Source organism: Hyperoodon ampullatus (genome assembly GCF_949752795.1).
Source record: "Hyperoodon ampullatus genome assembly, chromosome: 6".
NCBI lineage: Eukaryota > Metazoa > Chordata > Mammalia > Artiodactyla > Ziphiidae > Hyperoodon > Hyperoodon ampullatus.
The window spans coordinates 8,243,590-8,258,347 of record NC_136919.1 but is presented as its reverse complement, the minus strand read 5'-3'; the positions used below and the strand labels follow the sequence as shown (position 1 = coordinate 8,258,347).

The window sequence follows — 14,758 nt, the reverse complement described above, 5'->3', positions numbered from 1 at the left end:
TCTGACCGTCTGTAATGCAGTCATTCAGTTGGTGGCTTAAACCAAGCAGCCCTACACACTCTAGCACACTCTGTGGCGGCCCTTGGGGGAATGGACATCAGAACCCTGGCTGGGGTAACATCAGAAGTGTGCTTGTTTTTTTTAAAGAGAATAAGCTCCATCCACGAAGGGCTTGCTCTAAAGGTCTGCACCGGAGGCTGTGCTGTTTAGCTCCTCTTTCTCCGCCTGGGTCGGAGATAGCTGCCCCAGGGCAGTAGGGAGATGAGAAGCAGCAAGTGGTTGTGAGCCAGGACAGGGGGGCTGGCTGTGGCCCTGGGCTACCTGCCATCCTGCCCAGGCTGCCTTCACCCTAGAAAGCGAGGCCAGTGGGTGGTCAATAAAAGCAACTAAAAAAACAGCCATTGCTCAGCAGCACCTTGGTAGGTTGGTAATCAGAGACATCTGGTTCTCGTGCAGATGGCAGGCAGGTGGACGGCATTTGCTGCAAGGTGTATTTCGAGGCTTCTCAAAGGACAAATGAGCAATGACAGACCACTTGCAGAGTCAGAAAGAATCACAAACCCAGACCTCAGGGGCTCCTGCTAGGATTCATTCTGGGATTCCCTGCTTTGGAAGATGCCTCTTCTTTGCACACTGCTTCCTCTGTTTTATGTTCAATCAGCAGAGAGGTCTCAGCTGCCATCAGAGCAGAGAGAGCACGAACAGACTCTGGCTGTTTGTTCCCGGCTTCTGAAATGCTTTGTTGAACAGTGTTGGATTTTAGAGAGTTCAGTTAAGAAAAAGTGAGGCACAGGGAGGTCAGACAGCAGGGGAGCCTTCCGACTTGCCCACTTCTGTTGCGATTGTCCAGGTGACCAAAGCCCAGGACACTGCAGGGCGTTAGAGAGGCTGGGTGGTCTCCTCCCCCACATTGGTGTTTGCAGGAACTTAGCTTTTAAGAGATGGGTTTCCCCTGCTCAGCAGTGAACGAGCGTCCGCGGCAGGCCCTGTGTGCGTGCCAGTGCTGTGCTCCATCCTCCCGGCCCCACTCTCTCCTCCCGGCCCCTCTCTGTCCTGGAGCCGAGGCTGGCTCCCCAGGGCTGGGCTGAAGGGAGTGGGCATGGATAACTGAAGTGCACAGACGCCACCAAGCCTTGGCTCAGTCCCCGCTAATCAATCCATCATTCCTCTCAACTGTCTAAGAAATGAAATCTTTTGATTAGATCTTCACCTCGGTGCTCTAGGTGGTTTATGTTAAAAGTACTGACCATTGGGGAATGTCCAGGAGGCCTCAGGAGCTGATGAAAGGGGACCGAAAGGCTGGCTTAGACCTATTATAGAGCACTTAACACGGGAGAGTATGTTTTTTTTTTATTATGTTGAGTACTTTGCTTTATTCTAGATCGGGATCAGATAAGTTTCATTTTTCAGTGAGACTCAGATTTGAATCTGAGCGCAGAGCCGATCCAATGCCCAGCTGCTTTTTCAGCGTTCCCTTACACATCCCCTCCTGGGGCAGGAAGCCACAGGGCCCCCAGAATTGAGAGCAGTGGCATGGCTTCTGGGCCTGGCTGTGCCACCAACATGCCTCACCACCCTGGGCGTCTTGGGTGTGGGTGGGCAAGACCACTGTCTTCCACATCTGGCAGATCATCACACTCACCTGGGCTGCTCTTAAATCTATAATTTAAACGTATCGTTCACCGGTACTGCCCTCAGTAGTGTGAGTCAGCAGGACTGTTTCAGCCAAATCCAGGAACAGCTAGACCAGCTGATCTGTCAGAACTCCTGTGGTTCTCGGGTGCCGTCCGTGAGGAAGGAAGGATTTTGTCCTGGCAGAGGTCACTGTGTCTGGTCCCCAGCTTTGACAGTCTTTGGATGACTTTGGAGACCCCCGTTCACGTTTCAGTGTTGCAGTTATGTAGAATAAGAGGGACCCTCAGAGCAGTAGAACCCACTTGCTGTTCTAGAGGGCCTACATGTCAGCCACCTGTGGGTTCAAGTGAGAACATTTGCAATGTTTGTGGTGGTGAAAAGCTTGACCAGGGTATTAAAGCGATACAGCTGATTGCGAAGCAAGAATTGGCCCTCAGGTGATTCGGATTAACACCAGCTGGTCTGCATCCTTTAAAGAGACGAGGTATTGATAGTTAGGGCCCGGGACCGTAACTGTTGCCTGATAGTGTTGGTTCTGGAAGTTTTCTGCTTTCAGTCAAAGGTTGGGAACACCAGATGGGCAGCAATCAGATAATACCCGGAAGTTCTGAAGCGTGGATTCCTTCACCTCTTTCTGGCCTCCCTCCAAGTCCTGAATCTGCACATAAGCAAGGGTAGGGGACACCTTGGGATAGGCATCTGCTCAGAGGCCTTTTGGCTGCAAGGGAGGACGTTAGGGACAGTTTCTCTGGCATGTGCATTGCCTTAACCTAGGGAGCCCCCAAGCTAATCCCCCGTACGGAATTCCCAGCAGCTGCCTTTCAGGTATAGACACTCAAACTGCTGCATCAAGTTGAGATTTGGAAGGCTTTCATTCTGCCATTGGTTCTGGTCAGAATTTGGTAATGTTTATGCCTGTTTCCTCATTTGTGGAGCAGCCTTTGACCTTTAGGACTAGCAGGAAGATTGATAAGGTCACAGAAATGAGTGTCTTCGGGGGAGAGGGAGACACACTGCTGAAACCGGTGTCACGTTTGCCAAAGGAGCCTCGGGTCTGCAGGATGAGTCAGCTTTGGGCGCAGGGGCTGGCGCAGGCTGCACTCTCAGGGCATCACACTCTGCACCTCGGGGAAGTAGCTGGGGACTGGTTCCTCACTCAGCAGGCCCTGGGGGGGCTGGGGCTTGAGCTGCAGAGAACAGGATGTTGAGAAGCCTCTCACACCAGAGAGGGCTTCACCAGTGTTCTCCTGGTCTGGACTGACCAGGAAGGCTCCAGGCTGCAGTGCCAGCAGTCGCAGGTCAGCTGAGCAAGTAGCGGTCAAAGGCATAGGGACCCTGGCATTTGGAATCACTCCCAACAAGCCAGCCAAAGCCCTCTTTTGCCTGCCCTCAGGGTGGAAATCTGGCATCCCATGGTTTCTGGTCCCCTCCTCACACGAAGGCCCACTCGGCCGCATCTCCAGGGAGGCACATTTTCAAGTACGGGTCTCTTTTGTTCAGTTCTTCTCTCCCACCGGGATCTCTTTCTTTGAAGCCTACTGCTGCATGCATGCAGGCCTCATGCTCACACGCCAGTCACTCCTGTTCTGTTTAAGTCCATGTCCAAACCACACGATCCATGCATCTTTTTTTACTGCACTTACGAGATCTCTCTCTCTCTCCTTATGAAAAAGGACTTCATTTTTTTTTCTCTTTTCTTTTTTCTTTTTGCAATAGAAGTATATCTAATTCCATTAGCTTAAATTTTTGCAAGCATTTCTAACCTCTTACAATGCGCGGTCTCTGCAAGGTAAGGCCTCAGGTACCCCGGCCCTTCCCCCTTCACACCTGAGGTCCCTCCCACCACGCAGTCCCAGCCAGCGGGCTCCCGGAAGGCAGTGGCTTCCCCCAGGTGCTCCACCCGTCCACTTCTTCCTCCCTACCTGCACCACTCTTACCACACACAGTCCCCCCTGCTAACCCCTGCCCCATTCCCAGCCTCTTCCCCGGCCGGTTTGGAACTTCTCTCCCTGGCTTCACCTTGAGTTCAGGAGAGAATTAGAAGTGCAGCTGCCCTGTCCCCTGGCAGACGGCAGCGCTGGCTGAGCACTGATGGAGAGGCGGGCTCCTTCCTTGGTACAGCCCAGGACCCTGCCCAAGCCAGAGGGTGTGTTCTGTTTATCCACAGCCCTCACATGTCTCCCAGGCCTACTATGACAAGGCCCCAAACCCCAGTCCCCAACCCCTCCCTGCATCTGGGTGGGGGAGGGGGAACGGCTACAGCTCTGGGGATAGAACAGGGCAGGAAAGGGGAAAGTGTTCGAAACCGGAGCCGGCAAGCTCACGGTCTTTTCTGCCTTCCTCTAGGATCCACGCACATTCTCACCCCACAGAAACTGCTGGACACGCTGAAGAAACTGAATAAAACAGATGAAGAAATAAGCAGTTAAAAAATAAGCCACGCCTCCAAAAAACGAACCCTCTCCCCAAAGTGCTCGCAGCCCTGACCGCCGCTGACCGCCTCGGTTCCCTTGCTGACCCCCCCTCCCTCCATCGCCCGCCCCAGCTCTGCACGCCCGGCCGGCGCTGTCGCCAGCTGCGTTCTCGTGTTTGGTGATGCCCTCTTCTCGTTTGAAACAAAATAATGCATTGTGTTTTTTAAAAAAAAAAGAGTACCTTCTAGATGTATCCTGGAGGAGACGTTCGGTGTGAGGGACGCGCTGCTGGAGGGTTTCTGAACTGCTTAGGATGATGAATGGACACCTGCTCCCCATCGGTCGTGATTTTATGACCTTGTACATAACCCAGCGTGACACGTGCACATTGCTTGCGTATGAGAAGGTAGATGTTTGGGTGTTTTTAAAAACCTGTTTGGGATTGTTCATGTTCTTGTTGGGAATCACTGAGATGTCCGTTCTTGGAGTATTTTAAACTGAGGATTAATCTGTTATCTTCACTCCAGTTCCTACCCCTCAGTGCCAGCTCTCATCCAGATAAGCTTGGAAGTGAAGCTCAGGTGACATCTCGAGAGGTTTGAGCTGGAGTCCACCTCTGCTCTCCCCAGGGGGCTCATTCCCCCCCTCCCCCGTGCTGGAGGAGGGCGTCCACAGGAAGTCAGGCTGGGTGCCTGTCGTGGCTCCTTCCCTGGCCGCTGCCGCAGCGCTGTGATCCTGTTCTGTGGTCTGTCACTGTCCCCAGATGAGTGAGGAGCAAGCTCCCACCGGGGACCTGGGTCCCTTGGAGAAGCAGTTAGATCTGGTCCTTCAGACCAGACCCCATCTTTCCCCAGGCATCACCCCCGACAGAGCCGCTCTTTCTCAGCAGGGTCAGCCTGGGTGGAGCTCACGGGACAGGAGCGAACCAGAGCAGAGTGAGTTCCGCAGGCTCCTGGTCAGAGGTCCCTTTCCTGTAGAGCACTGTCTGCGCCCCCGACACTTCAAACCACCTGAAGAGTAGCCCGCTGGATTTATCCAGACCCTGATCCCGCTCAGGTTATCCTCCGTTTAAGATACTTCCTAATACTTTATTTTGTGTAGTGTGGGGTCATATGTCGTCGTGCTTGTAAGAGAAAAACGATCATTTTATTCTCTGTATAAAAACGTAGCTGTATAAATCTTAGCTCTAATGCAGAAACTAAAGAAGCAAATGCAGGAAGGATGTCTCGTCGCCCTCAGGACTCAGCAGCTCGTTCTCCGGAAGGGAGCGCACTATTTGTTCTGCTGCTGTTGTGAACTATAATGACAGTGGAAGTCACAAAAATGTCCCGCGCCCACCCGCACCCCCCCTTAACCCCTGCAAACCGTGTGTGTATATTACCGTCTTGTGGCATCGTCATTGCAAACGTGGTGTGTGCTGGTTCTCCGCGGCCCTCACTTCCCTTTCAGAATATACTCCTCACCCGCCCCATTAGATGCATCGTGGCATTCTCTTCTCAAGGCTTTGAAATCTCCCCTTTGCACTCAGATTAGTTTTCAGGTCTGTCTCCCTTCCCCCCCTTACAAGATCTTATTTCCTTAGGACAGACTGTAGGGACCTGCCTTGGTTTGTTTCTTCTTGTTACTGCTTGTTTTGTCCCCTGCCCTTGACCAAACGATCGATGCTCATGCTTCAGGACCTTGTTTGTCCGACGTGTTGGTTTTCCTTTCTCTGTTATTTATATAAAAATAATTTATCAAAAGGATATTTTAAAAAAAAAAAGCTAGTCTGTCTTGAAACTTGTTCACCTTGAAATGATCAGAATCTCAGTGTTTGAAAGTATTGAAGCACAAACATGTATCATCTCTGTACTGTTCTGTACTAAAGCACTCGAGTCTAATAAATAAATAAATCAGCGCCCATGCACGGTGTCCAGGGTGACTCGTGGCCTGGTTTTACTTTGGGGAGCGGAAGGAGAAAGGCTTTGTCAGTGGTCCACTGGGGAGGAGCCCGGCCACCCCTGGCTGTGGCTCGGAGCCTTCTGGATCCATTCACTGTTAACTTGCATTAGGCTCTAGAGCTACCTGGCGTCTGGAGACGATCCATGAAGTGTGTACTGCACTGCCTGACACCAGGCAGTTCTTCCATCGTCCCGTGTCTCTGTATATAGAACGTCTGTCTATCGCAGAGACAGCAGGGTTCTGTCTTGGCAGGTGGCGCCCTACTTGAGCATGTGGTGCCAGTGCATTTCGGGCACGTGATGAGGTCATTTTATCTGTGTTAGTGCTGTCCTCCTCCGCTCCTGCTGCCACACCGTCTAGCCTTCCGATGAACTTATTTCCAGATCTGAAAAGCGTATCCTGCTGGTCATGAAGGCTGTTGGTGACCTGGAGAGACTGTGATGCGTTTGGTCCCAGTGGGGAGGGGACCCTTAAGTTAGGGTTGGAGTCATACTGGAAACCTGCTAGAATACTGGGCGCAGGGGTGTGGGGTTCTTTGTAGGAACTTCCGTTTCTACCCTTCTGTCCCCAGTCACCCTGTCATTCAAATTCTGATCTCCCTCATACTGTTAAGAAATCCAACAAGTCAGGGCCAGTTGGTGGAAGGTGCATCTCCACAACCAGGCTATTGTCTGGTGAGACTTGCCTTAAGGGAGGTAATGATGACATTTATTGAGTCCCTGAGCCTCGTCAGGCCCCCTTGTATACCTTGTCTTTTGGGTGGGTGCTCTCCCCATTTTACAGATGAAGGAGCTGAATGGAATTCCCTGGCGGTCCAGTGGTTAGGGCTCCACACTTCCACTGCAGGGGGCGTGGGTTTGATCCCTGGTCGGGGAACTAAGATCCCGCATGTCACAAAGCTCACTCCAGCAGGAAAGTATCAGACTCTCATTGTCTTCAATTAGTAGTTGCCTCACTGGTAACCAGAATGCCTTGGAGTGAGATCCAAGATCAGAATTCTTAAATTTTAAATTTTTCTAAACTGAGTTTACATTAAAGCAAAGTCAGTACTGTCTGCTCCTTCTTCCCAGGGCCGTGTGTCCCCTCCAGGCCCACGGTAGTGGCTTGTTAGTCTCTCTAACTGTTCCTGACATCATTTGATGCAGGGTCTCTGGCACCTCTTTCCATTCCAGCCCCTCACCACCACCACCCAGTGGCAAACAAGCATGGCCCTTTCTATGCTCCTGGAAGAAGCCCTGGTTTTCCTGTAACAGAGCACAAATGGAGCCTGCAGGCCATTCCTCCAGAAGGTCTCCAGTAGTGTTAAATATTCCTGCATGGGTCGGGTGTTCTGAAACAAACCAAGGCATAGAGTGTTGCATCTGTAACTGGGCGATCCTAAACCAGGAGAGTCTGTGAGCTGCAGCCAGTCCCTCTGCCTTTCTGGAGTTTCAGGTCTAGGCTGTGGGTCTCAGCCAGACCCTGCTGAGGGGCCTGTCCACCCACTCGGCGACACCAGGCATTCGTTCCTGGGAGGCAGAATGGCGGAGCACCTAGGAGCACAAACCTCGGCGTCAGGCCGGCCTGGGTCACATCCACCTGGGCCTCGGTCCACAAGACCTTGATGAGGGACTTGGTCCCCTCCTGTGAGTGACGCCCATGGAAGAACGGTGCTGAGCTGGCCCTACGGTGAGTACGGTAAGCACTCAGCCAGTGTTGATGGTGATGATTATGATTCTCAGCCAAGTCTGGGGAAAAAGAGTAAACACACACACTGGAAAAAAAAAAAATCAAATGTCCATCAACTAGAGGATGGATAAATTGTTGTGTATTCAGCCAATGACGACTCTTTTTTTTTCCTTATAAATTTATTTATTTATTTTTGCTGTGTTGGGTCTTCGTTTCTGTGCGAGGGCTTTCTCCAGTTGCGGCGAGTGGGGGCCACTCTTCATCGCGGTGTGCGGGCCTCTCACTGTCGCGGCCTCTCGTTGCGGAGCACAGGCTCCAGACGCGCAGGCTCAGTAGCTGTGGCGCACGGGCTCAGCTGCTCCGTGGCATGTGGGATCTTCCCAGACCAGGGCTCGAACCCGTGTCCCCTGCATTGGCAGGCAGATTCTCAACCACTGCGCCACCAGGGAAGCCCAAGCCAATGACTACTCTTAAGGCAGTTAAAAATGCATGACCTACATATATCAACATGAATAAACCTCAAAAACTTAATGTTGAGTGAACAAGTTACAGAATATGTACAGAATGTGTAAGGTTTTTAAACCTCATAAAAAGTACTATAGAATGCTTATGGATACCTATGATGTAACTATAAAAACGTGCATGAGAATGATAAATATAACAAAGTCAGGATAGTGGCTACCCATGAGGAGAGGATGGTTATTATTGTGTTGCCTTATAGCCCCAATCACACAATGAATCAGTGGCTTAAAAGTGCTTCATGGAATCAAAATCATATAGATAACAATTCTCGTTGTAGTTAATGTATATTGAGCACTTATTTTGTGCCAGACATGAGTGTTTTATACGTATCTTGCTGAAGTTTCTCAACAACTCTAGGAGTTAGATGTCATTATTAACTCTACTAACGCATGGGGAAACAAAGGCTCAAAGACAAAGGAACTTGGCCAAGGTCCCCCTGTTGGTACATGGCAGAGCCTAGATTTAAACAGGGTTGTCTGGGGACTTCCCTGGTGGTCCAGTGGGTAAGTCTCTGTGCTCCCCAGTGCAGGGGGCCTGGGTTCAATCCCTGGTCGTGGAACTAGATCCCACATGCATGCCACAATGAAGATCTCACATGCTGCAACTAAGAGCCAGTGCAGCCAAATAAATAAATAAATGTTAAAAAATAATAATAGTAAATTTTTTTTTAAAAGGTGAGGAATCAAAAAAAAAAAAAAAGTGAGGAATCCTCAGGGGTTGCTCACCCAAAATCCAGTCATATCTGAAATAAATAAACAAACAAACAGGGTTGTCTGACTCCAGAGCCCATGTTCTCTACTCTCAGAAAAGCGTTATCAACGTAAATAGACAACAGGATTCTGGCGTGAATATAGAATGTGAGTCTGTATGGGCTGGACCCAGTGACTCTTCAAGAATGATTATTTTACACAAGCAACCAAAAAATAAAAATAAAAAATAAAAAAGAGTGGAAATAGAACGATAAAAGTTGAATTTTCCAGGCCGGTAAGCTACACCTCCCTGGTTCCTGTGCTTTGCCTGTTAGGTAGGAACACTCAGAGAGGAGTTGAACACATTGAAACATTTCAATCAATTTCAAATGAAGCATGGTGACCGCCCCCATAAGCCAAGCAGATTTCCCCAATACCAATCACAAAAGAATACATGAAACCGATTAAGTCCATCCCTCAGGGTGGGGAAGAAACCCAAACTACAGACAACAGAATTACACTCGTTGGAGTGAAAAGTGGCACCAGATGTAATGTTGCCAAGAGGCTTGTAAAAACCAGGTGCTGTATCCGGAGCTACCAGCCTCCTCTTAACTGCTCTCCACCAGGATCGCCACTGGTTTTGCCAACACCCTTAGACAAGGAGTTTTCAAAGCCTTGATCTGAACAAAGTCAGCTCCCTCTGGCAGAACGGTGGAGCTCTCTGTCCTTACAGCCTGCCTTTCCACAGTGCAGAACCCGTGCACCACTGCACCCAGGATGGGGGCTGACCTACTTTTCCTGGAGTGACACCTGCTCTACAAGTGGGCTCTAGGGGGTGGCAGCCCCTGCTCTTCTCAGCTTGCCCCTCCCGGTGTGGAACCTCTACCCTAGGGCCTAGCTGAGGTGGTCAGGGTGCAGGTATTTTTTAACCTGCCACACCTGGAGTGGCACTTCTACCGTCTGAGTGGACCTGTGTGGGGAAGTCCTCTGCTGTACCTGCTGGGAATGGAGAATCTGCAGCGTAGGAGGGGGCGGCCGTCTGCCCTTCCCAGGGAGAAACTGGAGCCCCAGACTAGGAGCTGAGAGGAGAGGGAGACCCCAGCTTCTTGGCCACGCCTGCCCAGAGGTGTGCACCCGGGTAAAACTTGTGTTACACAGAACTGGGGAGGGGGAGTGAGCATATTTTTTTTCTGACACCAAATACATATCACTTTCACACCATTTCTCCAAGTTTCTGACACCAACTTGGTGTCCAACGGTTATGTCAATTCTGACACTAATTATTCAGTTAGTGCAGATCCCACAGGTCAAGAGCTCAGTCCCACAAAACTGCCCCCACTTCAGACATCAGCCACCAAAGGGGTGCCCAGGCTACCCACACTTCTGCCCAGATGACTGCAATTCGAGGGTCCTCACGACCCCCTCCTCAGGTTTGATAATTCATTAGAACTTACAGAATCAAGGAAAGCACTTTAGTTACTGTTACTGGTTTATTATAAAGGATACAACTCAAGAACAGCCAAATGGAAGGGATGCACAGGGCAAGGTATCGGGAGTGGGAGAGTAGCCCAGAACTTCCACGCCCTTTCCAGGCACACCACCCTCCCGGCACCTCCATATGTTCACTAACCCAGAAGCTCCCCAAACTCTGTTATTTAGAAGTTTTTATGGAGGTGTCATTACGTAGGCAGAGTTGATTAAATCATTGGCCGCTGGTAATTGAACTCCGCCTCCAGCCCCTCTCTCTTCCCCAGAGGTCAGGGGTGAGGTTGGTAGTTGCTGAAAGTTCTAACCCTCTAATCTTGTGCCTGGTCTTTCTGGTGAGCAGCCCGCACCCTGAAGCTGTTGCCCCATCACCTCATTAGCATAAACTCAGGTATGTGGAAAGGGGCTTGTTATGAATAGCAAAAGACACTCCTTTCACTCAGGAAATTTCAAGGGTTTTAGGAGCCCTGTGCCAGAAATCCAGGGCAAAAAGTAAATATGTATATATATTTTATTATTACATATTATCATATTATTATATGTAATAATATATATCACAGCTGATAAGGAAGTACGTCATTGCTCAAATACCACAGACTCATTCTTGCAGAGATTTTGTAGATTTTCATAAATGTTTCTGCATCTACTGTATGCCCTTAGAACAATTTCTAGACACTTTATTATTTTTTAAATTTTTTTTTTTTTTTTTTTTTTTTTTTTTTTTTTTTTTTTTTCGGTTCGCGGGCCTCTCACTGTTGTGGCCTCTCCTGTCGCGGAGCACAGGCTCCAGACGCACAGGCCCAGCGGCCATGGCTCACGGGCCCAGCCGCTCTGTGGCATGTGGGCTCTTCCCGGACCGGGGCACGAACCCGCGTCCCCTGCATCAGCAGGCGGACTCTCAACCACTGCGCCACCAGGGAAGCCCTAAATTTTTTATTGGAGTATAGTTTATTTACAACGTTGTGTTAATTTCAGGTGTACAGCAAAGTGAATCAGTTATACATATACGTATGTCCATTCTTTTTTAGATTCTTTTCCCATATAGGTTATTACAGAATATTGAGTAGAGTTCCCTGTGCTATACAGTAAGTCCCTATTAGTTATCTATTTTATATATTGTAGTGTGTATATGTTAATCCCAATCTCCTAATTTATCTCTCCCCCCCTTTGCCTTTGGTAACCATAAGTTTGTTTTCTACATCTGGGACTCCTTCTGTTTTGTAAATAAGTTTCTTTGTACCTCCAGACACTGTAAATGATTGTTTCTTTCTTAAAAAATAATCTTCACCAATTAAATTGTGGTTTTGCAGGGGGAGGGTCCATCGAGCTCTTTTACTGTGCCATTCCAAACTCCCACCCAGACTGTCTTACTCAGTTAATAGATATTTACTGAGCGTCTACTATGTGCCAGCATTCACCCTAGGCTCTGGGGATGTAGCCACGAATGAGACTGGGTCCTCATGAGCTTACACTAGTGGTGGGTGGTATTATGTCACACACACACACACACACACACACACACACACACACACACACATCCTGAATGAATGAATCGCTCATGTTGTGTGCTCCATAGAGGTGGGCAAGGCTTCAGGCAGTCTCCCTTGGGGCTGGCCTTCCTCTCTCCAGAACCTCCTAGCGGAGGCAGTGCCCCCAGTCCACCAGCCACTGCCCTGGGCTGATGCTGCAGTCTGCTGGGCTTTGTGCGCCGTACCCACTCCTATCAGAAGACCTGGCTGCCGGAGCGGCTGCCGGACTTTGTGGTCAGGCAGCTCCAGCAGTTCTGGGCCACCAACACCAGTTCCCAAGCAGGACACAGAAGCAGTCATGAGAAAGTGTCCCAGGGGTAGATGACGAGTCTGGGGTCCCAGAATAGGGAGTTTTGGGAAGGCTCTCCAAACAAGCCCCAGAAAGGGATATCCTTGGACCTGGAGCATCCCCTTCCCCACCCCACCATCTGGAAGGCTGGCCTGGAAGCCCTACTGGTCACTCTTGCCATGTGAGTACAGTGCATTTATCAGCCTGGCCCTGGCGACTCCCAGGGGCGACTCTGGTGCTAACAAAGGAGGGGGTACAGGTCCCAAAGCTGACGCCTTCTGTGGGCTCCAGGCAGCCTGAGGGGGCTGCTGGTCATGCTGCCCCACTGGGCTGGGGACCCAGAGCTACCTCCTGAGATGTGCTTCAGGTAAAAGAAGGAAGAAACCTGAGAGGCGTGACGAGGAAGGGCACTGGGATGGCACCATGGAGAAGCTTTGCCTGGGCTGGGCTCCTCTGGGGCCTCCCATGCCCTGCTCAGGTGGGGGAAGGGCGGTGTCCAGCCGGAGTTGGGGGCATTGCTTTGGGCTAGAGGGGCAGCCCCCCTGCTGGCCCCAGGTCTTGGGCGCTGGGCCAGGTCAGTCTCTCTCTGGGGCTTCAGTGTCACCCCGTCTGCAGTCCCAGGACTCGCTGCACTGTTGTGAGTCTGTGCAAAGGCTGAAGCCCGTGCACAAGTGTGGCGGCCCTCCCAGGGCTGCGCCAGCCTGCAGGGAACAGATATTCTGGGAAAGACAGGCCACCACAGGCTGGGGGTACTTGGACGTTGGAAATCCCAGAGGCTGCTCAACACACAGAGCAGGCTGGAGCTTCACCCACCTGCTCCACTGATGGCAACATCAGCTGCTGCTTTTTTTTTTTTTTTTTTTTTTTTTTGCGGTACGCGGGCCTCTCACTGTTGTGGCCTCTCCCGTTGCGGAGCACAGGCTCCGGACGCGCAGGCTCAGCGGCCATGGCTCACGGGCCCAGCCGCTCCGCGGCATGTGGGATCTTCCCGGACCGGGCCACGAACCCATGTCCCCTGCATCGGCAGGCGGACTCTCAACCACTGCGCCACCAGGGAAGCCCCCAGCTGCTGCTTATTAAGTGCCTACTGCATCCCTGGGCCAGATCCCTGCACCATGTACTTCACAAACAAGGTCACTTTCAGTCCACAACATGGTCTCCCTATTTTACAGCTCAGTGAGGTCAGGCCACTGACCCAAGATGTAAGATGTCTCTTACATGGGATGCGAGAAGCAGTACCCAAGCTGGAGCCTGCTTTAACCAACCACCGCTGCAACCTGCCTCATTGCCAAACACCCACCTCCGCGTCTCCCTGCACCCATCCCAAGGATCCCACTGTTTACAAAATCTGGCTGCTCAAACCAACCCCAGTTGCTGAAGTAACACTGAGCTGCCCCTTGTCCAGCCGTCCGACTTTTAGGGAGGGGCAGCAGCCATCTCTTGCTAAGTGCTGAGCCTCTGCGGAGCCCTGGGACAATAGGGGTAGACAGGGCCCGGCCACTGTCCCAGGGAGTGCCTCGGCTCACAAGCGCTGGGTGGACACAGCAGGCATGCTGGTGTGGCTGGCTGGAGATGAGGGCCAGGAGAAGGAGCGTGAAGGGGCCAGAGCCTGGTTGGGGCACACGGCTGCCAGCTAGGGCATCTGCCAACCAGTCACCGACTGCCCTCCTGACCCAGGATGCTGCCACCCCAGACCAAAGCTTACAGATGGGCTTTTGTTGGCCGGGGTCAGCATGGGGCAGATGGAGCACTTCCCCTGAGCTTTGTGGAAAATTGAACCAGCCTCTGGACTGGGACATCTTGGGACCCCAGCATGGGAACCTCTGATAGAAAACATCCATTTCGGGCTTCCCTGGTGGCGCAGTGGTTGAGAGCCCGCCTGCCGATGCAGGGGACACGGGTTCGTGCCCCGGTCCGGGAAGATCCCACGTGCCGTGGAGCGGCTGGGCCCCTGAGCCATGGCCGCTGAGCCTGCGCGTCCGGAGCCTGTGCTCCGCAACGAGAGAGGCCACAACAGTGAGAGGCCCGCGTACCGCAAAAAAAAAAAAAAAAAGAAAACATCCATTTCTTACTATACTGCCTCTCCACACGGCTTTGGGTGAACTGAGAGAATGATTTTGCTGTGTAGCTGCATCACCAAAGAATGAACAAGCTGGGCTCAGAGGGAGGGGCTTCTTGACCCGGGAGCGGAGTGGGGGGTGGGGGGAGCTCTGTAGAAGTCCCTCCCATTCCCAATGGGCACAAAGGGGCAGGGTGGTGATTTCTAGGGCTCTGACTCACTCTAATATTCCCATGTCACTTATTTCCACTTGAGCGAAGGAGGGGTCTCCACAACAGAACGTCCTGTGAGCCTGGCGTCCTGATCTCTGAGATGCCATGGCCTGGGACACCCAGGCCTAGGGCCCCTGTGACACCGTTGGCCTCGGAGCAGGAGGCTGGTCTCTGAAGCCCAGCCTCGCCAGGAAGAGGGAAGATCCCTTTAAGCCCCGCCTCACAGCCTCAGCTTGTTGCTATGTATGGGACCAACTTCCTTAGCAACCACCTGGCCTCTTAAAGGGGCCCTGGAGTAGTGGTTGCCACCCAGCC

The 14,758-nt window shown here is 51.6% G+C and overlaps 1 protein-coding gene across 2 annotated transcripts in view; it reads left to right on the top strand.

Moving 5' to 3' along the window:
- STXBP1 (syntaxin binding protein 1) overlaps window positions 1-4,144 on the top strand; it is a gene marked incomplete at both ends in the record, with an annotated part of 71,636 nt that extends 67,492 nt beyond the window's left edge. For both annotated transcript variants that reach the window (XM_079706786.1, XM_079706785.1), the window contains one exon: window positions 3,982-4,144. In XM_079706786.1, coding sequence (XP_079562912.1) covers window positions 3,982-4,064 — 83 coding nt within the window. The remainder of the gene's footprint in view (window positions 1-3,981) is intronic.
- Between the last annotated feature and the right edge of the window lie 10,614 nt (window positions 4,145-14,758).